Consider the following 24,115-nt stretch of genomic DNA (forward strand, 5'->3'; position numbering starts at 1 on the left):
TCCCTCTGATTTCGAACCGGTGGGGTATCATAGTTGTCCCCATAATCATCTCGAGGCCGCCGCCATGTATGGTCGTTCTCCGCAGCTGCTGTTCCCCACCTCCCCTGCGGAGATCTAGGCGAGGAGTTAGGTTCGTGGACCCCTATTCGGTGGGTTAAGGCATAATCATCTGCCATGGTGGCTGCGTCCCACAACTTTGGTACCTTCTTTTCCTGCAGGTACACTTTGATGTCCTCGTGGACACACTGCTGGAATTCCTCCACCAGGATCAAGTCCCGCAATGTTTCGAAGTCTTTTCCGACTCCTTTTGACTCACACCACCGATCAAACATATTTTCTTTCACTCTGGCAAACTCCACATGGGTCTCACTCTCCCTCTTCCTGGCGTTCCTGAATTTTTGCCTGTAAGCTTCCGGAACCAACTCATACGCTTTGAGGATGTGCGTCTTCAGTACCTCATAATCTGCACATTGGTCCATTGGTAGCGCCGAATAAATTTCCTGCGCTTTCCCCACCAGCACACTTTGCACGAGTATGGTCCAGGCCTCCTCCGGCCAGTTTAATTGTCGAGCCACTTTCTCAAAGTGTGGAAAAAATTTCGCGACTTCTTTTTCACTGAACGGTGGAACCAGCCTCACATGTCTGCCCACATCCCAGGTTTTCTGGTTAGGTGTCGACCCCGTCAGCAAGGGTGGTGCCTCTCCCCGTTCTCTCATTAACTCCAGCTCCTTGAATTTGATTTCTTGCTGAAGCTCCATGTCACGTTCCTTTAATTCCCTTTCCGCTTTTCTCTCCTCTGCTTCGAGTTCCCTTGCAGCTCTCCTCTCCTCTGCTTCTGCTTTCCTTTCCTCTGGTTTCATCCTTTCCTGGAGTTCTCGTTCCACTCTCCTTTCCTCTGCTCTTTCCTTTTCTGCTTTCCTTTCTTCTTCTGCTCTTTCCTTTTCTGCTTTCCTTTCTTCTTCTGCTCTTTCCTTTTCTGCTTTCCTTTCTTCTTCTTTAATCCGTTCCTGGCTCCGTAATTGCAACTCCAGTTTCCGGTGCTCAACATCTTCTGGTTCTTCGGGTAGCCACTCCCAGGCTAACTCGTCCCATGTTCCTAATCCCACCATAGATTGTATCACCGTGGCCTGCAACTCTGCCTTCCTCAAATTAGTTCGGACCTCCAAGTTAAAATGTTTGGCCAATTTCAAGAGGTCCGACTTTAGCAACGCTCGGAACTGTGCATCACTCGGGGTTACCCCAAAGTTCTGTGCCACAAACGCCATGGTGCCTATCGTTAACACCTGTTAACCTCCACCCAAGACTTTACCCCAATTTCTCAAATTTTTTTTTTACCAATTAATAATTAATTAATAAATTTTAATTAATAAAAAAATTATTATTTTATTATTTTATACAATTTTAAATCCCGGACGTAGACCCAATTGCGAAACCGCAAATCGTAATTTGGACGAGCCCCCAATTCTGTTACGTGGTCCCCTCGGTGAATACCTGGTCTCGGTGACCCCCGGACCGTGAGAGGAACTCCGCCAGCAAGCTGTATTATATATGCGCTTTCGCCACGCAATCCATATGAATTTCACCCAGGAGACAACTGATGTTCAAGGATATATTTCCAATGGTAATGATACCATACAATTTCAATGACCCAACCACGGAGATTTTCCCCGAGCAATCAACAATACACAACCATCAACAATATTTCAATGACACAACCACGGAGATTTTCCCCGAGCAATCAACAGTACACTACCATCAACAATTCCCCAGCCACAATCAATTCCCTATGAGTAAGATGGCCATCTTATACATGTGTGTCCCGGTGAGTACTCATGACACCCTTTTGGTCTCGGTCCCGCACAATGTCTCTGGGCCCCTCCCGACCAAGATGATGGTCGCCGTCGCCGCTCTCGGGCGGTTGAACGAACCCCGGGTGGACGTTTTTCCACCGGGCAGGTATCGTACCAGGCACCGAGGCTGCAGCCCCTCGTGGCCACGCGAAGCGGATACGGTAGAGCAAGCCAAACCCCACGCCGCTTGCAAGGCGCGTTAGGCCCCAACGTGCGACCCGCACGCGTCTGTTTGGACGGTGCCGCGAACGAGGCCAGACGCGGGTTCGATGCACGGCCCCACGTCAACTTGACGTCTCCATCGGGAAGGTACACGTTCCGGTAATTCCTCTCGCCAGCCAGGCTTCGGAACGCCGCTGTTCCACGCAGCGCAAGGTCGATCCCACCTTTTGTCGGCGCGGGGCGAGGAAGAATAATAACCGTCCTTTTTCCTCGTGTCTTTTTCTCTTCCGTTTCCGGTCACTTCCGTTTCCGGCCACTCCCTCAGAAGGGCTCCTGACCCTCCAACCACAACAACTACACAACAACTTAATATACTACACACGGATAAGCAAAGACCTGAATGGTAATTCACATACATTCACATAAATATGTAACACCAAACAACACTACCCCGTACCCACGGTGATTTACCTTTGTTGCTGTCAGTGGCCCACGTCTGAGTCGATATGCCGACTCACAAAGTGTGAACCAATGTTGCTGAACAACTTGTGGAATATTGAACATTCTTTCACTAATTGGGGAAGAGAATAGTGTGAAAATACATGTCAGTGTATTTTGTTACCGTTTAGATGCTGATTCAAAAGGTAACTTGTGAAACAGTTCGCACAGTTGTTCTCGTTTGTCAAGAAATCAATAGAAATCCAAATTTATTTTGGGTTATTTTTGTGCATGCTCACCTGTTCCTCTTGAATTGCAGCTGATTGCAAGGTTACAAAGGAAGAACTGACTGCACGTTTTATGTTCATCCATCACAGGTTTAATATGTATAAGAAAATCAAGGTATGAGGTGTCAGATTCCTGTTGCTAGTTAAACACTGATATGAATTCAACAATGTTATTTAACCATCTAATAACCCATTCAAACTGACCCTTAGAAGCAACCTTTTTCTTCATATTCTCTCCGTTTTATCCTGTATTTCTAAATCTCTCCAATCCCTCTGCTTTATCTCTGAAGGGGTACAACCCAAACACATACTACTACAGGATTCCTCACACTAATTATGTGGAAATGAAATGTGAAGATGGAAAAAAGCCACTCACAACGTCAATGTGGGCATACTGCACCACAGGAAACATGTACCTGCCCTTCTGTGGAACAGGTTCACTTTACCAACATCTCAAAACCTCGTTCTAACTCCTTTTGCCAAATTCTGACTTTACATTTGTTTGTATGTCGATATTTATTAATGTTTCTCTCATTGTGTACAGGATTGTTATGATCCATTGTCATTCTTTTGTAGTCTGGACTCGCATAATAGTGAGGTGACAGAGGGTCGAAGTACGTAACCGTACTTTTAAACTACCCTTCCGTCGTGGCAGGTCAACAGTGGACCAGGTAACATTACCCACACAAGATATCGAAGACAGCTTCCAGGACAATGAGAAAGCTGGCGTAGTGTTCCTGGACCTGACAGCTGCATACGACACCGTTTGGCACCGTGGACTCCACCTGAAGTTGCTGAGGACAATCCCGGACCGGCACATGGTGAACTTCATCATGGAGATGCTGTCAAACCGCAGCTTCGTCCTACAGACCAGCGACGGCCAGCGCAGCAGGCTCAGAAGACTGAGGAATGGTGTCCCGCAGGGTTCTGTTCTCTCGCCGATGCTATTTAACATCTACATCTACGACCTGCCGGATACAACATCCAGAAAGTACGGTTACGCGGACGACCTGGCCATCATGCTGCGACGACCAACATGGAAGGCGATGGAAAACGGTATCAACCAAGACATGGGCACCTTCGTAGCCTACCTCCGGAGGTGGCGTTTGCAGCTCGGCATTGGTCAGAGAGTGTCAGCGGCATACCATCTTAACAACAGAGAAGCCAAAATGGAACTGGACGTGTTCGTTCACAACAAACGCCTGGAGTTCCAGCAAGCCCCAAAGTACCTCGGTGTTCGCCTAGATCGGATACTGTCCTTCAAGCAACACCTAGAAGAAGTTAAGGCCAAGGTGACATCAAGGGTCTCGCTTATCCGATGTCTCGCTGGTACGACCTGGGGAGCCTCCGCCAAGACCCTACGAATATCCACGCAAGCCCTGGTCTTCTCTGCAGCCGAATACTGCGCCCCAGCCTGGAGCAGAAGCCCACACGTGAGAAAGGTTGATGTTGCCATTAACAACGCCCTCAGCATTGTATCTGGTTGCTTGAAGCCCACCCCGGCATTCCACCTGCCAGTCCTAGCGGGAATCGCCCCGGCCGGCCTCCGACGGGAGGCTGCTACCCTCGCCCTGGCAAGGAATGCCCAGAAACACGACTGGCACATCCTGCACAACACCACAACGATAGTGGCGCCTCCAAGCAGACTCAGGTCCCGCCATCCCTACAACAGGGCGACACAAGAGATGCTCAGTTCTATCCCTGAGGACCTGTCTAGAAGCGCATGGCTGGCAGCATCCTGGAAGCAGGTGTGGGAAACGGCCGGGCCCACCCGCATCCACCGCTACATCTGGGACCCAGGAGGTGGCGTCGTAGGAGAAGACCTACCACGCCTGCAATGGACCTTGCTGAACCGTCTAAGTACGGGGGTCGGCCGCTTCAAATCAACGCTGAAGATGTGGGGCCTGGCAGACAGTGCCGCGTACGAGTGTGGCGAGCCTGAGCAGACCGCCGAACACATAAACCACCTGCCCCCTATACAGACCACCTTCAGAAGCCGGCCTCTTCGACGTAGGACCAGAGACGAGGGCATGGCTGCACGACACTGAGCTGGCCATTTGATGATACACCAAAGAAGAAGAAGAAGAGGGTCGAAGAGGCTGCACTGACAGTGGGGCAGTGGGACAATACGTGAATTCAACAATATGAACAACCTTTAAGTAGTTTGGGAGAAGGGGGCAGGGATAATGAGTCATTGGTTAGAATGGAAGATGAAATGATGGTGCACTGTCATCTTGAAGTTATATGGGGGAAAAGTTGGAATGGAACAGATTATGAGAAAAGAGGTTCCACAAGTAAGTGAAGAAGAACAAAGGATCAGTGGAGGTGACCTTTCCGAATTTATCCCTTTAATCTTCTAACTCTAAATTTTCCAATTTTGTTTTCCTTCCTTCCCATAGACTCCGATCGTACCTGCATGATATCACAGGGATCCCTAAACAACAACAACCTGAGAATTCCTCAGATTTATCAATATGTGGTAGGCTCAAGCGTTTTTGCAACACACAAACTCATGTGAATGGAATTAAACTAACAGCAAATAAGGTTGATGAATCATACACAATCATACCATTATTTATCAGTGAGGAACAATTTGTTTTGTGGATACTACACACACACACACACACACACACACACACACACACACACACACACACACACACACACACACACACACACACACACACACACACACACACAATTATATATACTAGGGCATGCCCGTACTATATCTATATCTAAAATTATATCCCCCCCCTCTATTTACATGAAATGGTTTGGTCCAAAGCGAACGGCTTGCGAGTGGTGACAATCCCCCCCCTCTATTTACATGCAATGGTTTGGTCCAAAGCGAACGGCTTCCGGAGTTTGGTAAAGAAATCGCCATCGCGTGCACAAACGCGCAGGAAAGCGAATGAATCGCAAATTCGTTATATATATATATATATATATATATAATTATATATACTAGCAACAGTACCCGCCCTATGGGCGGGGCTTCAATTGGGAAGCCCAAATGAAAAGGTAAAATATCAGAAATTGAAGGCTTTTTTATTTTAAACGATTCATATAAACATCCGTTGAATCATATCACACGCACATCATCAAAATCTAAACAGTACATGGCTAAACAGTACATGGACGATCACGTACCATGTACGTCTCGCATCTCGCTCGCGCTCATGTTGTCCCGATAATGATCCTTCCGCAGGTTCACCGACGGAAACCATGTTACGACTTTTACTTCCTCGAGATGGTCAAGTTCGCTCATCTTTACGGTGCACTGGCATGAGCCGAGAACGGCCCGTGCAGGGGCTGATCCGAGGATCTCATCAAACCGTCCGATCGGCAGTAGCAACGGGCGGTGTGTACAAAGGGCAGGGACTTAATCAACGCGAGCTGATGACTCGCGCTTACTGGGAATTCCTCGTTCGTGGGACACTTCTAAAGCCCCAGTCCCCAACACGAATGGGGCTCATCGGTTTACCCGAGCCTGACGGCGAAGGGCAAGGTACATGCTGGCCCGTCCAGTGTAGCGCGCGTGCGGCCCCGGACATCGAAGGGCATTGAACGTTCATTAAACATTAAACGTTCATTAAACATTAAACGTTCATTAAAGGATTACGAAACGAAAAACATTACGAAATTACGTTCACACCGTCACGTCAAACACTACCGTGAACACATACATCGTCACAACATCGACAAAATGAGAACATCGTCACAATGAACATTATGCGAACGCGAATGTTATGCGGGAGCCCAAACCTGAGAATGCTGGAGACCAAAGCTGAAATTGGGAAAACTAAATAGCCTATTTTACTCCCAGGGGTCCCAGGATTACCCACCCAAAATATCTTTGCGATCGGTTCAGCAGTTTTTATGGTACATTCGAACAGACAGATGGACATTTGGTGAATTATGGTAAGATATATATAATTATATATATATATATCTATATATATATATATATATATATATATATATATATATATATATATATATATATATATATATATATATATATATATATATATTGTTACGGTCCGCGGATTAGATGTTATTTTTTACCGAGCGGTGGTGTAACCACGGCCGAACAGTTGTTCCCCAACTAAACCCGATTCACCCGATTCACCCAAACGTTGGCCGTATCGCGCCACAGATACTCAATCTGGAAAACTCTAAAGCGACCGAATGCAAAGAGGAAGAAGAAGACGTACAGAAGAGTAACGGGGTTTATTATGTACACATACACAAGCAAGAAGAACAGTCACGATTATTTACAGGGGACATGAGATGCAGGCGACACTGCAAATTACTAGCTTATCTAACAGGCTTACTTAATACCCATACCAGGACAGAACAAACGAAGACACAGACTCACGCGGGGAATTGCAGAGTGGATTGACTGGAAGGAGAGGAAAGTCCACTGGGTCCGGCAGCACGATCCGCACGTTCTGCAGCCGCCGTTCCTTCGCGGCCCTGCTCCGAACTGCCGTCCAGGCCCCTAAGCGGCTGGCGAGCGTTGTTGCTGCTGCTGCTGTAGACGCTGCCGCTGGTGTGCAAGGTGACGAATAGCAGGCTTTTGCGCTTCCCTGGATGACCTCTGCTTTTGGACCTCACAACTCAGCTCTGCTCTGACGACCCAGCTCTTTCCTTTGCACCTCACCACGCAGCTCAGCTCAGCCTTGGACCTTTTTGCAACTCTCTTGGACTCATCTGCTTGTCTCTCCCTATGGGGAGCGTCCCCACGGCGGGTTATATAGGCCCCGCCCTTCACCCTTTGCGAACCTCCCCCAAGCATTCTCTCTCCGCCCTCTCAAGCCAAACCCCTCGTTCTGGGTTGGATGAGCGGGGCCGACTTACTCCTCCCCTCTATGACGAGGTGGAGACCCGCCTTTCTTCCCCAACCCTGCCTCGTGGTCAATGGCGGCTTTGGAGGGGATGTAATTGCCAAATTGAGGCTTGGCCATTACGAAAGGGGAAATGGAGGTTTTTTGGGGGGAATGGGAATGAAGGGAATCTATCTCTTTTACTCGGTGCAATGGAGTGTCATTTTAATGGAAGACAAGGCCTTACTCTAAAACACATAATAAGATATAAGCTACTGAACAAGGGTTTTATCGGGTCCTGCAATGTGGTGTTTCATGGAATAACTACCGAGACGCCCTTTTTATCTTTACACAACTCCGGAGGCAGGAGGCGCAGAATAAACAATAATAATAATAAAGCACACAATAAAAAAAATACAGTCCTCATATCCGCAACAATATATATATATATATATACACACACAGACTTGGCATTTAATATGGAATATTTTTTTTGTGGGGGTGAACTTACTTTTCAAGATGTCTTAGAACCAAAAGTTCATTGGAATTATGTTGAAATTATTCTAGATTTTGTTAATGTGACCTTTAAAAGAAACAAAAACCACATTTGACATTTCGAAGCAAATAAATTGATCCTTGAAAGTGATGTAAACTGATATCGAACTCAATTCATGGACAGTACTGTGTTAAACTTCTGTACGTTTTCCAGAAGTATCTCTTTATTTTGCACATTAGCCAAATTTTTTTTTAACAAAAACAAAAGTTAAATTACGACTGGAATTACGGACAGTAAAATTACAGTTCCGTACTTCATGTAACCCCCACGAGCATTCAGGAGAGCACGTACACGTTGAGGCATGCTGTTCACAAGATTTGCCAAGGTTTGGACAGGAATCGCTTGCCATGCAGTGCAAATAGCCTGCTGCAATTCACGCACAGAGGCAGGCTGCTGGTCCAAGTTGTCAATTTGACGCGTTAATTCTGCCCACAAGTTCTCTATCGGATTCATATCCGGGGACATGGCAGGCCACTCCATATGCTCTACACCACGGTCAGCAAGAAAGTGTTGGATCATGCGAGCACGATGAGGCCATGCATTGTCATCTTTGAAGACAAAGTTTCCTCGAAAGGCTGCACGAGCAAATGGAAGCAATGTTTCTTCCAGAATGGCCCTGTGCTTGAACTGGTTCAGGTTTCCATTCAGAACAACCAGGTCAGTTTTGCCCCCTGCATGAAAAGCAGCCCAAACAGTCGCCCCACCACCTCCAGCTTGGACTCTTGGCACTATACAATCTTTGTTGTAGGCTTCATGCACTTGTCTGCGCACTCGGACGCGGCCATCTTGACGATAGACCAGAAATCTAGACTGGTCACTGAAGAACACGTGATTCCAGTGTCCTGGCTGCCATTGACGGTGCTCTCTGGGCCACTGCAATCGGCGCTGGCGGTGTTGTCTGGTCAGGCGTGGCTTTCTCAGGGGCGCCTGGCACGATAGCCTGCTTGAACCAGTCGTTGGTTGACTAGCCTTCTGGATACAGGCACATTTGTCAGTTGCTGCCACTCAGCCCTAAGCCGATTAGCTGACTTGGTACGGCCATTGCGGACTTACCGGTGCAGCTGGCGATCATCCCTCTTTGTGGTTCTGCAGGGACGTCCTGGCCTCGTTATTGGAGTAGGGACACCCCTCTAAGCATTTCGTTTCAGGATATTTGACACCTGACCTTGAGTGATGCCATACTGCCGAGCAATAGCACGCTGTTTCATACCGTAATTTCGTAAAGCCACCACTCCATGACAAACAGCATTGTCGAGTTGACGGACCATCTCCAGAGGAAGCAGCAATAACTTTTGGAGATGTGCAGCAGCTGTTTTCCACTAATACAGAACGCAACAACCCTTGCATACCCGACTGTGAAGCCAATCATCAAATGCACCTGTCCGTACATTTTACCACGCCACCTGTGATATAATCCTGTTGTTGACTTCTTGCTGCGACAGACAATCAGTGACATGGTTCTTTCAACAAATAAATCACCAAAGTGTAAACGAAACTCACCAGATTGATATACTGAGTTCAGAAAGTAAACCCAAGTCAAGAAAAAAAAAATATTCCATATTAAATGCCAAGTCTGTACATATATATATATATATATTAATATACAGACTTGGCATTTAATATGGAATATTTTTTTGTGGGGGTGAACTTACTTTTCAGGATGTCTTAGAACCAAAAGTTCATTGGAATTATGTTGAAATTATTCTAGCTTTTGTTAATGTGACCTTTAAAAGAAACAAAAACCACATTTGACATTTCGAAACAAATAAATTCATCCTTGAAAGTGATGTAAACTGATATCGAACTCAATTCATGGACAGTACTGTGTTAAACTTCTGTACGTTTTTCAGAAGTAGCTCTTTATTTTGCACATTAGCCAAAAATTTTTTTAACAAAAACAAAAGTTAAATTACGACTGGGATTACGGACAATAAAATTACAGTTCAGTACTTCGTGTAACCCCCACGAGTATTCAGGAGAGCACGTACATGTCGAGGCATGCTGTTCACGAGATTTGCCAAGGTTTGGACAGCAATCGCTTGCCATGCAGTGACAATAGCCTGCTGCAATTCACGCACAGAGGTCGGCTGCTGGTCCAAGTGGTCGATTTGATGCGTCAATTCTGCCCACAAGTTCTCTATCGGATTCATATCCGGGGACATGGCAGGCCACTCCATATACTCTACACCACGGTCAGCAAGAAAGTGTTGGATCATGCGAGCACGATGAGGCCATGCATTGTCATCTTGGAAGACAAAGTTTCCTCGAAAGGCTGCACGAGCAAATGGAAGCAATGTTTCTTCCAGAATGGCCCTGTACTTGAAGTGGTTCAGGTTTCCATTCAGAACAACCAGGTCAGTTTTGCCCCCTGCATGAAAAGCAGCCCAAACGGTCACCCCACCACCTCCAGCTTGGACTCTTGGCACTACACAATCTTTGTTGTGGGCTTCATGCCCTTGTCTGCGCACTCGGACGCGGCCATCTTGACGATAGACCAGAAATCTAGACTCGTCACTGAAGATCACGTGATTCCAGTGTCCTGGCTGCCATTGTCGGTGCTCTCTGGCCCACTGCAATCGGCGCTGGCGGTGTTGTCTGGTCAGACGTGGCTTTCTCAGGGGACGCCTGGCATGATAGCCTGCTTGAACCAGTCGTTGGTTGACTAGCCTTCTGAATACAGGCACATTTGTCAGTTGCTGCCACTCAGCCCTAAGCTGATTAGCTGACTTGGTACGGCCTTTGCGGACTAACCCGTGCAGCTGGCGATCATCCCTCCTTGTGGTTCTGCGGGGACGTCCTGGCCTCGGTATTGGAGTAGGGACACCCCTCTGAGCATTTCGTTTCAGGATCTTTGACACCTGACCTTGAGTGATGCCATACTGCAGAGCAATAGCACGCTGTTTCATGCCAGAATTTCGTAAAGCCACCACTCCATGACAAACAGCATTGTCAAGTTGACGGACCATCTCCAGAGGAAGCGGCAATAACTTTTGGAGATGTGCAGCAGTTGTTTTCCACTAATACAGAACGCAACAACCCTTGTATACCCGACTGTGAAGCCAATCATCAAATGCACCTGTCCGTACATTTTGCCACGCCACCTGTGATATAATCCTGTTGTTGACTTCTTGCTGCGACAGACAATCAGTGACATGGTTCTTTTAACAAATAAATCACCAAAGTGTAAAAGAAACTCACCAGATTGATATACTGAGTTAAGAAAGTAAACCCAAGTCAAGAAAAAAAAAATATTCCATATTAAATGCCAAGTCTGTATATATATTAATGTATAGATATATATATATAGTCGGACCCTGCTATTTGCGGTTCCTCTATTCGCGGGTGATAAAATGTGACATGTTTCTCTATTCACGGAAAAGAGTCCCGCGAATTCGCGTTTTTTTTTCTGTTCACGGCACTGTTCCGCGAATTCACGTTTTTTTTCTATTCGCGGCACTGTTCCGCGAATTCACAGTTTTTTTCCCTATTCACGGCAGTGTTCCGTGAATTCACGGTTTGTCAGGGGCACAAAAAAAATATTTCACGAGCCGCTAGCTTGACACATATAAAACCCATCTTTTACCAGCCATGCATAAAGCAGCTTGACACAAAAAAACACATCTACGAGCTGCGATCATGACCTGCTTCTACATTCACTGCTGTGTGCTTTGCGTTTTCAAGGTTTTCGCGGCCGCAAATTTTAGCCGCACTATAATTTGGAGCTTCGGGGGATGTTCCACCAGATGTGTAAACAAGTCAACCCCGCGAATTATAGAATGCAAACGCTTCATTAAATCTATTATTGAAATTAGCAGCTGGCCTCAATATGGCATCATCTGATAACATCCCCCACAAACAATTTGTAGATTATTCACCCATCCCGCAGCTACCCACAATGCCCGGCATTCCTTCAATAAACTGGAAATGGTACCTGGTGTTGTTGTTTTTTAAAATTTGTAAGCATTTTTTCATGAAACTGTAATCATGTGCATTTGTGGTCGAAAACATATTAAACTTTATAAAAATTTCCTCTATGAATCAGGAACCGCCGGGAACCTATAACGTATACCCTTTTCCCCCATTGAAACAATGCCACGGTATACATTCATAGGATTTTCATCTACCTTCGTGGATTATCATCGACATTCGTGGGATTTGCCTCACCATTTGCAGGATTATCGCCGACATTCGTGGGTTTTGTCTTGCCATTTTCAGGACTTTCATCAACCTTCGCGGATTATCGTCGACATTCTAGGGATTTGCCTCACCATTCGCGGATTTTGCCATGCCATTCGCGGTTTGTTCCTCTCTATTCGTGGATTTTCGTGACTCGGGAACCTATCCCCCCTTTTTCCATTGAAACCAATGCCCCGCCATTTGCGGTTTCACAATTTGCAGCATTTTCCAGGAACCCCTCGAATAGCGGGGTCTGACGGTACCTGTATATTCATTGACCTGATATGCAAATCCTCTTCAAATTTGACAGGAGGTCTAAGGGTTACACAAAGAAGCTGTGTAGCCGTTTTAGGTAAGGGAGGGAATGGAAGCGGCACAAACACTAGAAACAAATTTGACCAGATGCCACCAGGATTTGGAGGAGGGAGAAAGGTTTGAGAGTACAGACTTGAGGGTAGAGATATATTGTTTCCTGGCTCTCCTGAGCATAGACACACTTGTTCCGAGCTTGGTGGAAGGAAATGAGATTTCCTTCATTTGGATTTGCCTTCCATGAGGTGAAGGCAAGTTGCTTCATGGCAACTGCCTCACCACAAGATTCAGTGTACCATGGACAGGAGGAAGGGTATGACAACTGAAGACGACATGGATAAATCTGCACATGAGAGAGAGCAATTTTCTTTGGAAGAATTCCCAGGGTGAGTTGATGTCATAGACAGTAGAGATGGAAGAGAAGTCTAGAAGTTTGATGGCTGCTTGATAAACATACCTGTCGGCATGGCAGAGGGCCAAGTATGAAATGTTATGCCTCCGCCGACTTGTGTTTTCAGGTTGTCCATCCGTCCATGATAGGTTTTCGTTACCACGATAACTTGAGAACGGCTGAACGGATATAAGTCAACCTTGGTACAAATATGTATAATGAGGTGAAGATGAACCGATTCGATTTTGGGGCCACGATGTTAAAGGCTAATCTAGTCAGAGGAACCGGTCAGAGGTCATGTTTGGGAAAAATCCTTTTACCGCGATAACTTGTGAACCAGTAATGGGATTCTGACCAAAGTTGGTACAAGTAGGTATTGTTATGCAAAGACAAACATATTTTATTTTGGGGTCAAAACGATTGTGGACACACAACAACGAGGGAACCGGGTAGGCCTCAAATAACCCGGTATGAAAAGTCTGACAAATACTCACAAATTTTCACGAATTTTAAAACAAAATCGAACTAAAAGCACACAATAAATACAGACACAGCAAAATAAACAGTAGAAAAATCGACAAAACGACCGAGAGTACTTATCTTTGAGGATGCTGGAGGAGTTGAATCAGCATGACCAAGGAAGTTTTTGAAAAAAAGGAATAGAGTTTTTGTTATTTTCTGTTATTCCTGACATGTAACCTCCTTCAACTATAACAGTGTTTCGTTTGATCTTTCCAGTTGTGAATAAAAGTTGATTTGGAAAAATTGTTTGGAACTATACAATTCGTAATTCATCTAAATGTGGCATTACTGCTAGGGGTGAATACTTTTCAGGCCACTGCATATGTAATATAATGGAGCTAATGCGTATTTGGTTAAACATATGCGCAGTATATATAGCCATATATGCATTTGCTCCTTTGTATTAGGAAGATATGAAGAACCCTAATAAATAAATTGCACATTTCAAAATTGATTTTGCTGTTGTTTTCGTCAAGGTTAGTTCAAGTACAAAGTGGTCGTGGACGGGCTTTGCATTTTGAGATGCTTTCTAGTTCTCTCTGTTCTCTTCCTGTAATCTCATTGCATGCAGGATATTGGTGGTTCTTACCACTACAAGGTTCCTGAAGGAGAGAATGTGAATTTCTTTTGCTATTCAGGCAGTACACCCAACCGGGAGCGTACATGCACAGGTGGAGTAATCGACCTACCAATTTGTGAAACAGGTGAATCATGGCATACCTATATCCTCTGATTTGAATGTATCCTCTCATGTGAATGAAAGTATATATTTTACTTACCGATTACCAAAGAGCCATTGACATGCAGAATAGAATAACAGGAATAACAATGGAATGGAGGAATAACACAAAATCAATTTTACAATTACCCATGGTAGAACAAAATGGGATGGAGTCAGCATGTGTAGAATATATCGTGGAGGTGCATTGATGAGCACGTGAGGTAGTGATGGGCATCGGATCATTCAGATATTTTTTACGGTCATCACATCAAGAGGTAATAAATATATTATTGGACCTATCCATGCAAACATGGGTAAGCCGGTTCGTCTCAACAACTATGCAGTATCTGTTCTCTTCCTGTAATAAAGCCTTCCCCCAAATATCTTGCCTCCATGCAATGCAATCCTGAGCATCCACTCTGGCTAAGCCAAGAAGTTTCATATCCTTGGATACAACAGAATCCCAGATTAATCTTGATCTGCCCATGTCCCTCTTTCCAGCAACATGTAGGTGCCCATCTATCCTTTCAACATGACCAAACCATCTCAGTCGGTTCCTCCTCAAAACAACCCATAAAACTATCTAGGCCTATTCTCTATCTCCTCAATTCCAAAGGGATTTTTCCTTAACCCTGCTTAACCCTGCTTTTCGCTTCACAAGCACAGGCTAAACAAGTACAAAAAGTTTTAATTAAAACAAAAACTGCGTCGATGTTACACAATTCCTAGATGGAGCTGTGCCTACAACGTCGATGTTATAGGCACAGGACATTCCTATTGATTCGATTACTTGATATTATTTTTGTGCAAAGTGAAAATATATCGGCAATTTCCCGTGTGTGGCGACGAATTTTTAATATAACTCGGCATTTTCCCGTCTGTTATTTCAGGCGGTGTATGACTGACCATGCCGCGATTTAAAAAATATATATCTCGGCAATTTCCCGTATGTGGCGACACGTGAACGAAGCTATTGCTCCTCTCTCCACATTATTGTGACGATGTATAAATTAAATATTTCATCGTGACGATTGTCATCAAATGGACGAATTTTTAATATATCTCGGCATTTTCCCGTCTGTTATTTCAGGCGGTGTATGACTGACCATGCCGCGATTTAAAATATATATATATATCTCGGCATTTTCCCGTCTGTTATTTCGGGTGGTGTATGACTGAGCATGCCGCGATTTAAACAAAATATATATATCTCGGCATTTTCCCGTCTGTTATTTCGGGCGGTGTATGACTGAGCATGCCGCGATTTAAACAAAATATATATATCTCGGCATTTTCCCGTCTGTTATTTCGGGTGGTGTATGCCTGACCATGCCGCGATTTAAAAATATATATATCTCAATGGACTTGAAGTTACAGGCCTTTGAGAATTCATTTCGTTCTATAAAGGGCAACTTTCATCGGATTTTCTTCCCGTTTTTTTTCAACCGAGTCTAAAACTATGTTAGCGACTGTGAAAAATGAAATGATATATCGAATTTGATTTGAAATAAAACTGTGTGAGAGAGGAAGACACCACGGGCCTACAAAACAGGCCTCAAAGCTATGCGAGTTAATAAAATGGTGGATATTTGTTTATATGAAGCCTCTCCCAAAATGGGTGGAGCTTCGAGGTTTTGTCTTCTCTGCAAGAACAAGAAGAAGAAGAAGAACAACAACAAGAAGAAGAAGAACAACAACAACAACAGCAGAGGGCACTCTATGAGCAGCGTCTGCGACGCGGCTAAAAAAATGCAAAGTATGATATTGTCTGAAATAAATTGTGTAATTGTTAATTTAAAGGACACTACAGCAAGTATCCACAACGTTGTGGATGCATTCACCACTAAGCAAACCAATATATTCACATAGACGTAATGTTATAATTGGAGGGAGGGGGTGTGCTCCAAAGGCACATATTCGGTCATCCGAACATAACTTCAACCTCACTTAACTACATATTAGAGACAAATATTAAACAAATCAATAAAGAACAAAGGAAATATTCAAATGAACAATTTAATGAACCGTTACAGGGGCACTAACCATAATGTAGGGCTGATATTGTGTGGTGACTTCTAGTTTTACATTCATAATTTGCTACATGAACAGGCGGTGCGGGCAGAATCAATTCACCAAGCTTGTTCCTCACATACTGACGCGCTCCTCGAAAACGTTCGGTTAGTCAGGTGTGGTTTAAACCAGGAACAACCAATCAACTCTGAGTACGTGAGGAGGAAGCACGAGGATGAAGAAGAAGAGGGTTTTTACGCAGACTCTCTACTTTCGAGGGGCTTGGAGCTAAAGATGTGATAACGTGTAGCGATTTAATACTGTACTTCACTCTTCTTTGGTTTCCCTTGGAACTATCAGCAGAGTGCTACTTCACCACCAGCTCGCTGTTCACGACAACCCATTGAGCTTTTCTACTTCCCGGGGCTAACGACTATGACCACATGAGTAGAAATTCACATACACATTATACATACTTGTACTACGTTTGATTTCTACAATTGCTTGTCTGGACAGGAGAGGTGCATGTGTGGAATGGAAGGGTTACATGCAGGGAGAGACATGCCTTCGTGTCTCAGACAGACTGCTTAAATAATCTGTAAGCTGGGAAAACAAAGGGGAGAGATTCCCAGAGCAATACGGCGCTGCCCTCACTCTGATTAGTTTTCTGGGTGAGTCGAGAGGCGAATCTAGAATCAAGGAATCTCTGATTGAGCTATTGAACAAGCCGCGGCAAATCCAGAGTGAAGAGATCGTCACCGAGGTGCTGAGGGATTTTTTTTTTTTTTTTTGCATACAGACTCGAGGCTCGTGAAAGAGCTAACATTTATCACACAAAAAAAATCAAACAAACAAACAAGATATATAAAAAGAGGGAACGGTAGACAAGATGGGGAGAGAAGGGGAAGCACACAAACACAACATTTGAGAGCAGGGACATCGGGAGATGTGTGGGAGGGAGAGGGCTTGGGGGGAGGAGGCGTGGGAAGGGGGAGGGGGGTGGGAGAAGTATAAAACACAAGGACACCAAGGACTTCCAGGAAAGAAGTTGGTATTTCAAAAAAGTGTATTTGGGGTGAAATTAGCGGGGGTAGAAAAGATCAAGGTTTTGGATCGGGGAAGATAAGAGATTTTGGTGAACAGCTGTTTTAAAGACTTGGAGGGAGGAGTGGGATTGAAGAGAGTGAGGGAGTTTAAAATGTTTAAGTGAGGATGGTGCGATCAGAGTGCTAAATTAGATTCATTAATTAGATCAGACCAGATGAATACGAATACAGTATTTGTACAGAGACAAATTTTGTGTTGAGAAAAGCAAGAGGGCTAATCAAGGCTGCAAAACTAGATGGACAAACATTATATTACAATATGTCAGGTGTTCATTACCTCAGTCACCGAAGGTGGGTGGAGGTTATGTTTTCATGCCTGTCGGTCTGTTTGTGAACAGGATATCTCAAAAGGTTGTGGGTGGATTCGGATGAAATGTGGTGGAGAGGTTGGGTATATGACAAGGCCGAAATTAATATATTTTGGTGAAGATCTACATCCAGATACTAGAATTTTCAGTGATTCTTCTCCATTGAGAGATAGGGGGGAAAAAACAATATAAGCAGGTTATCTCAAAAAGTTGTGGATGGATTTGGATGAAACTTGGTGGACTGGTTGAGTGTGTGACAAGGACGAATTGATTTGATTTTGGTGAATATCCAAATACGGATCCTGACACTATATATATTTATTATTTTTAAAGTAATTCTTCACCATTGTGTGATAGGTCCAAAAAGTGCTCAGCATCATCCCGTTTCGGCCCTTCAACCTAGATACAGTCAGCTAAGGTGGGCCAGCAGAGGCACATACGCCTCCACATGCAGCAGCTACACCTGGATGCGTACATACCCCCACGATGCGCCAGTGAGAACACAGACTACAACAACAAAACCGCCTCCAGTCTCAGAATCCACAGCCCTTCACTCACACACCAAAAGGAAAACCAACCAACTCACCTATCCTTACAACATGCACCACTCAAACAAAAAAAACATTCATGCAAAACCGCAAAACACCACACCACACCCACACCACCACACACACACACACACACACACACACACACACACACACACACACACACACACACACACACACACACACACACACACACACACACCTCCATTTCTCTTCCACGCTCAGTCACTACCCCCTTTAGGCTGAAATGAACCACCACCCACAACCTCAACCTACACCGTTTGACGTGCCTCCATAAACTTCCTCCATATCCAAAGTGAGCCTTTCAAGGCAACTTGGGCCACTCTGTCACACATCCTCCTTCTTTCTGTACCACACACTCCAAGCCGAGCAAGAAATGCAGAAAAGGAATTGCCAATATACCCGCGACACCCTACCTCAAATGGCTGACAAGAAACTCGCCAACCCTTCTCCTGACACTCTGCCTCCAGCTCACTGTACTTTCCTCTCTTCCTCTTGTGCACCTCCTCCATGTTCTCTTCCCAAGGTACAGACAATTCCCCTAAAATGATCTGACTTGTTGTACCTGAGCAGATGACAATGTCAAGCCGCAACCTTGTCACACAGATCTCCTCTGGGAATACCAATTGTGGCTTTAGGTTTGCCACCACCTGCCAATTTATGTAAACTATTAGCAAACTGTTTTTGTAAACTATTAGCAAACTGTTTATGTAAACTATTAGCAAACTGTTTATGTAAACTATTAGCAAACTGTTTATGTAAACAGTATGAGCAAACCGTATATGTAAACTGTATTAGCAAACTGTTTATGTAAACTGTATTAGAAAACTGTTTATTTAAACTGTATTCGCAAACTGTTTATGTAAACTTTATTCGCAAACTGTTTATGTAAACTATTAGCAAACTGTTTATGCAAACTGTATTAGCAAACTGTTTATGTAAACTGTATTAGCAAACTGTTTATGCAAATTTTTCACATCTTTTTTTCACGGGAATTATGGACAGTACGATATGAACTACATCATTGATATTACTTCTGGAAAAAAAACTAATAATAACTTAATATGTTTTGCATTTTTTTTTTCCCCATTGGTTGCTCAAACGTGAGATAAGGCAGTGTAATGTATATATTATTTCAGGTCAAATTAGAACAGTTGATTATCATGCAGTTCGTTTACCCATCTCTCCTTTTCATAGGTTGCAAATCATGGTTGATCAATCACGGTGGAATTCGGAGCTGGTTATCAAAGTCCTTTGAGATTATTGTGTCATGTGCTGCTCGCCATCTCTCTTACGCTCATAAGATAAGGTCAGTTCCTCCATGCAGGTTTTTCAACTCCGACCTTTTCTTGTTAATTCATTTAAAACTGCAAATATCCAACTTCATAAGACTTCTGATAGTAAGGGAAACATATGAAAATCTGTTAACTAAATTGTTACCAAAAAATTTCTTCACCAATATGTTTGTAAAGGTGTGTAATAACATGTGTTAAAATGTTGAAGGTCAACTCCCGTGGGAAACCCAGAAAAAAAGCTGTTGAATTCGGGTACCGAAAAATTATTTTCGAGAATTTTTTTTTTTTTTAATCGGCCCTTAAGTAACTTATGAGGGGTCAAATAAGGGTTTTTCATGATTCTGAGTTGATTGTTAACATTTATATTTCACCACAGACACTCCTTTGTGGAAAAATAATTTCTAAATATATCTCATTTTCTACTTTGCAGGACATGGAGTCTAGCAATATGGATGAAGACGTTACTCCACCTGTGCTCAATTGCTTCATCTGTGCACGCTCGGATACACCAGCTGAAAGGCTCATACAGGCAACTCCAAAGGGATACTCAACTTTATTGAAACAAGCAGAAACTGTCGAAAATGTTACTGTTGTGGAACGTATGAAGGAGGCTCAAAAGGAAGGAAAACTGAGGTACCACCAGAAGTGTAAAAATGATCTGTACAACAACTTTGTTGCAACCACCAATAAGTCAGCTCAAGCATCAAAGGCAGAGAAAGAGTCATCAAAGTTGAAGAGAAGACGCACTACTTGTGAGTTCAGTTCATCAACTGGCTGCAGTTCTAGAAGATCACAGTCAGTTGACCTCCTGTATAAGGATGTATGCATTCTTTGCAACCAACCAGCTCAGCTCTACAAAAATAATCCAGCACAAGCTAGAAAGAAATACAGAGTGCCAGATAATTTGACTGCAGATACACTGAAGGCAAGCTTGCTGAAGACAGCACGGAGTCGTGGGGATGACTGGGGCACTGAAGTCACTGGACGCCTGGAAGGGATCAACGACTTGGTAGCAGAAGAAACACTGTACCATTTGCGATGCAAACTTATGTTTGCGAGAGGTGACAGTTTGTCCAAGACTGATGAGGAAGGAAAAAGGAAGAGAGGACAGAGGAGTATTGATGAGGAGCGAGAGGCAGTTTTTATTGAATTCTGCGAATGGTTAGACTCAGAATTAGAGCATGGGGTAATGAACATGGACCAAGTCCATGAAAAGCTGCAGGAGTTTGATCAGCCTTCAGAGAAGAGCCTTTCTTCTTCAAAGCATTGGCTAAAGATAAAACTTCTAGAGAAATACGAAGACACCTTGTATTTCACAACACAGGAAAGAAGGGCAGATGTACTCTGTCTCAAAGATGGCACCGACAATATTCTGCGATCGCATCATGCTAATCTTGACCATGGAGATGAGAAGACTCAGATCATAAAGACGGCACTCAAGTTCATATCCAATGATATTGCCTTGATTGATTTCGGTCCAAAGTCATACCCCACCACACACAGTATGACTGACATCGATAGTCAGCTGACACTTGTTCCTGCAAGCCTTCAGATGTTCTTGAGACCGATTGTCAAGACAGACGAAAGAGTTGCCGTTTGGGGGCAGAATTTTATTAAGGCCTGTCGACCTCGGTCTGGAGTATTGCCACACCAAATGGGGCTTGCCATACAACTTGATCATAGATTTGGGTCAAAATGGATGCTCAACAAGTTCCACCGGCTGGGATACACTGAGTCTTACACGGAGACACAAAACTACAAATACTGCTTCCTTAATAGTAGGAGTGGAGATGATGTTCCAGATACTTCTGGCACTCTTGACACCATTGTGGAGGAAACCGATGAACAGATCAATGATGAGGTTGCGGTTGATGCTGTGCTTGAGGATCAATCAGTGATGACAGCCAAAGTGCCAGCCAGTGAAAGTGAATTGTCAAGTAATGATCAGGTGGTCTTTTTGGAGGTTGGGGAAACAAACAATGCAGTCACTCAGTTTGTTGGAGACAATATAGATTTAAACATTGTCTCTATTCACGGAAACACTCCCTTTCACTCAATGGGTTGGATCGAAGTCACCTCTCCGGCACCACCTTTGCCAGATCCACAGACAACAGCAGCTTTCCCCCGGGTGAAGTTGAAGGCACTCGACAAAGCTAAGATCCTGAGAGGAACTGAAGTAAAGATTATTCCATTTACGAACAGGAAACAGATAGGAACGAACGCGATCATGTTTCTCCCCCTCGCTGAGCTTTCCTCCTCCCTGGCTCATGATCAGCCACTCCTCACTCCAGGTGACACACTCTGGGCAGCGGGGTGGGTGATCAAACCAGAGACTCTACCTCCAACAGAGGGTGCAGCTGCACAACATTCACTCCGTGCCTACCTGCAGACCCGGGACTGGATCCTTCTACAGAGCATGTCTCTGAACCCCAGTGACTATGGATGGACAATAGGTGTGCATGGGTATGAGCCAGTTCCAACACTGGACCCCACGGCTCCTGAGGAGCTATTGCAGTTCACGAGCTGTAATTGTCATGGAGATTGCAGCAACCGGCGATGCAGCTGCAAGAAGAATGGGGTCACGTGCATCTCGGCCTGTGGAGTCTGTAATGGCATTACATGCAGAAACTGCAGTCATGATGTTGTTGAGTCTGAAGAAGACATAGACAATGACTGTTGAAACTTCTGACATTGTGAATGAGAAATAACTCTTGAGTATTATATATGTATGTGAAATAAAAGCTACTTTGTGTGTAAATGTAAAAGTGAAAATATAAATGTTAACAATCAACTCAGAATCATGAAAAACCCTTATTTGACCCCTCATAAGTTACTTAAGGGCCGATTAAAAAAAAAAAATTTCTCGAAAATAATTTTTCGGTACCCGAATTCAACAGCTTTTTTTCTGGGTTTCCCACGGGAGTTGAACTTCAACATTTTAACACATGTTATTACACACCTTTACAAACATATTGGTGAAGAAATTTTTTGGTAACAATTTAGTTCACAGATTTGTGAAATATCTCATAAAATGCCCTTACTATGAGTGTGATTGCTTTTCGGTTATGAACGACAAAGGTGGGGACAGAACAGGATGCGTTGGTTAATTTTGGTTGCACGAGATTTGGAGGTAAACATTCAGTTGAGCCATTCTGCCTTTTTTAGCTCACCTGGTGTGCAGTTCACGGAGCTTATGCGATGGCGGGTCGTCCGTCCGTCCGTCCCCGTAAACACTTGAAACTTCTTCTCCGAAACCACTGATGGGGATTGCGACCAAATTTGGCACAAATTATATTTGTCGTGTTGTGACTAATTTGTTCACGGCATAAAAAAAAAAAAATTGGGATCCAAGGGGGTCAAAGTGGATCCAGGTTTGATCCCTCAAAATAGGTATTTGCTTTCTTCTCAGAAACTACACATGCAATTCTGATGAAACTTCACCACAACCTTAATCACCCATGTTGTACGAAAGTTTGTTCGCGGCATTAAAAAAAAAAAATCGTGATCTAATGTGGTGTATGGGGTGGCTTGCCCTCCAAAATAGGTATTTTTTTGTTTGTTTAAAGTCTTATGATTATGTTAGTATGATTCTACATTCTGCCCTGTCTTCTAGCAACCATTGAAATTGGTTTAAAATACCTTTCGTTAGTGCAGTATAATGTTTAGTCTACCAGGTGAGTGCCAGGGGTATTGCCCCTATGTTTTTGTATACACAGTCTAGGCTCGTGTAAGAACAACACATAAAACACGGACATAAACAGAGATCACGTAACTTATAATAAAGGGTGCGGGAGACAAGAGGGGGAGAGAAAGGGAAGCACAACAACAGTAGAGAACAGGGACAGTGGTAGACATGTGGAAGGGAGACGGGACGTCTGGGGGTGGGGGCAGAGTGAGGGGTGGAGGGGATACACAATATAAAACAAATGGACATTACGAGGACTTTCAGGGGAAAAAAACAGGGAATTTGAAAAAGGTGGATTTGGGGTATATTAACGGGGGTAGAAAAGACAAGGGTTTGTGATGGGGGAAGACAAGAGATGGTGGTGAACAGCTGTTTTGGAGACCTAGAGGGGGGAGTGCGATTGAAGAGAGTGAGGGAGTTTGGTCCAGAGGCGGGAGAAAAGAGGAATGAAAGAGTGAAGGTGAGCAGAGAGTCTTGATTTTGGCAGTTTCACCAGAAGAGGGTTGCTGGCAGATCTTGTGTACTTTGCTGGAATATTTGTGGGACAAAGCACAGACAGAGCAGGGGAGCAAGGCTGGAGAGGAGTCTGAAGAAGACAGAAAGACCACCAACCTGCCTGCGGTGAGAGAGAGAAAGGCTCTCAAAATCATCTTAATCGCAGGAGATCCCAATGATTCTAAAAGCTTTAGTTTCTACAGCGTGAAGCCAAGTTAGGTGTGAGGCAGAAGCAATCTACCTTGTCTTGAATCTGAGGTGAGGTTGCTTGAGAGGAGCGAGGCGATGGAGGAGAAGCATACACCACCAACTGACTCGACAAGGCACTACAAATGATGGCAGCGCAATCGATGTATTTGATATTCACCGTTTTGTCATTGTAGTAATAATGGTAAATAAT

General features: G+C 44.2%; 1 protein-coding gene across 9 annotated transcripts in view; it reads left to right on the top strand.

The window, feature by feature from the left end:
* LOC144888208 (complement factor H-related protein 5-like) overlaps positions 1 to 24,115 on the top strand; it is a 121,084-nt gene that overhangs the window by 88,603 nt on the left and 8,366 nt on the right. For 4 of the 9 annotated variants that reach the window (XR_013624050.1, XM_078781429.1, XM_078781433.1 and 1 more), the window contains 5 exons: positions 2,770 to 2,852; positions 3,028 to 3,172; positions 5,137 to 5,216; positions 14,098 to 14,230; positions 19,438 to 19,549. Coding sequence is in view for 8 of the 9 variants with exons in the window: in XM_078781429.1 (XP_078637555.1) it covers positions 2,770 to 2,852; positions 3,028 to 3,172; positions 5,137 to 5,216; positions 14,098 to 14,230; positions 19,438 to 19,549 (553 nt within the window). In the remaining variant the exon portion in view is untranslated. Of the gene's footprint in view, positions 1 to 2,769; positions 2,853 to 3,027; positions 3,173 to 5,136; positions 5,217 to 14,097; positions 14,231 to 19,437; positions 19,550 to 19,965; positions 23,401 to 24,115 lie in introns of those variants that run through there. The other 5 variants (XM_078781431.1, XM_078781435.1, XM_078781436.1 and 2 more) reach the window with 4 other exon arrangements.

This window comes from Myxine glutinosa, chromosome 7 (genome assembly GCF_964187855.1).
Source record: "Myxine glutinosa chromosome 7, kmMyxGlut1.1, whole genome shotgun sequence".
NCBI classification, from domain to species: domain Eukaryota; kingdom Metazoa; phylum Chordata; class Myxini; order Myxiniformes; family Myxinidae; genus Myxine; species Myxine glutinosa.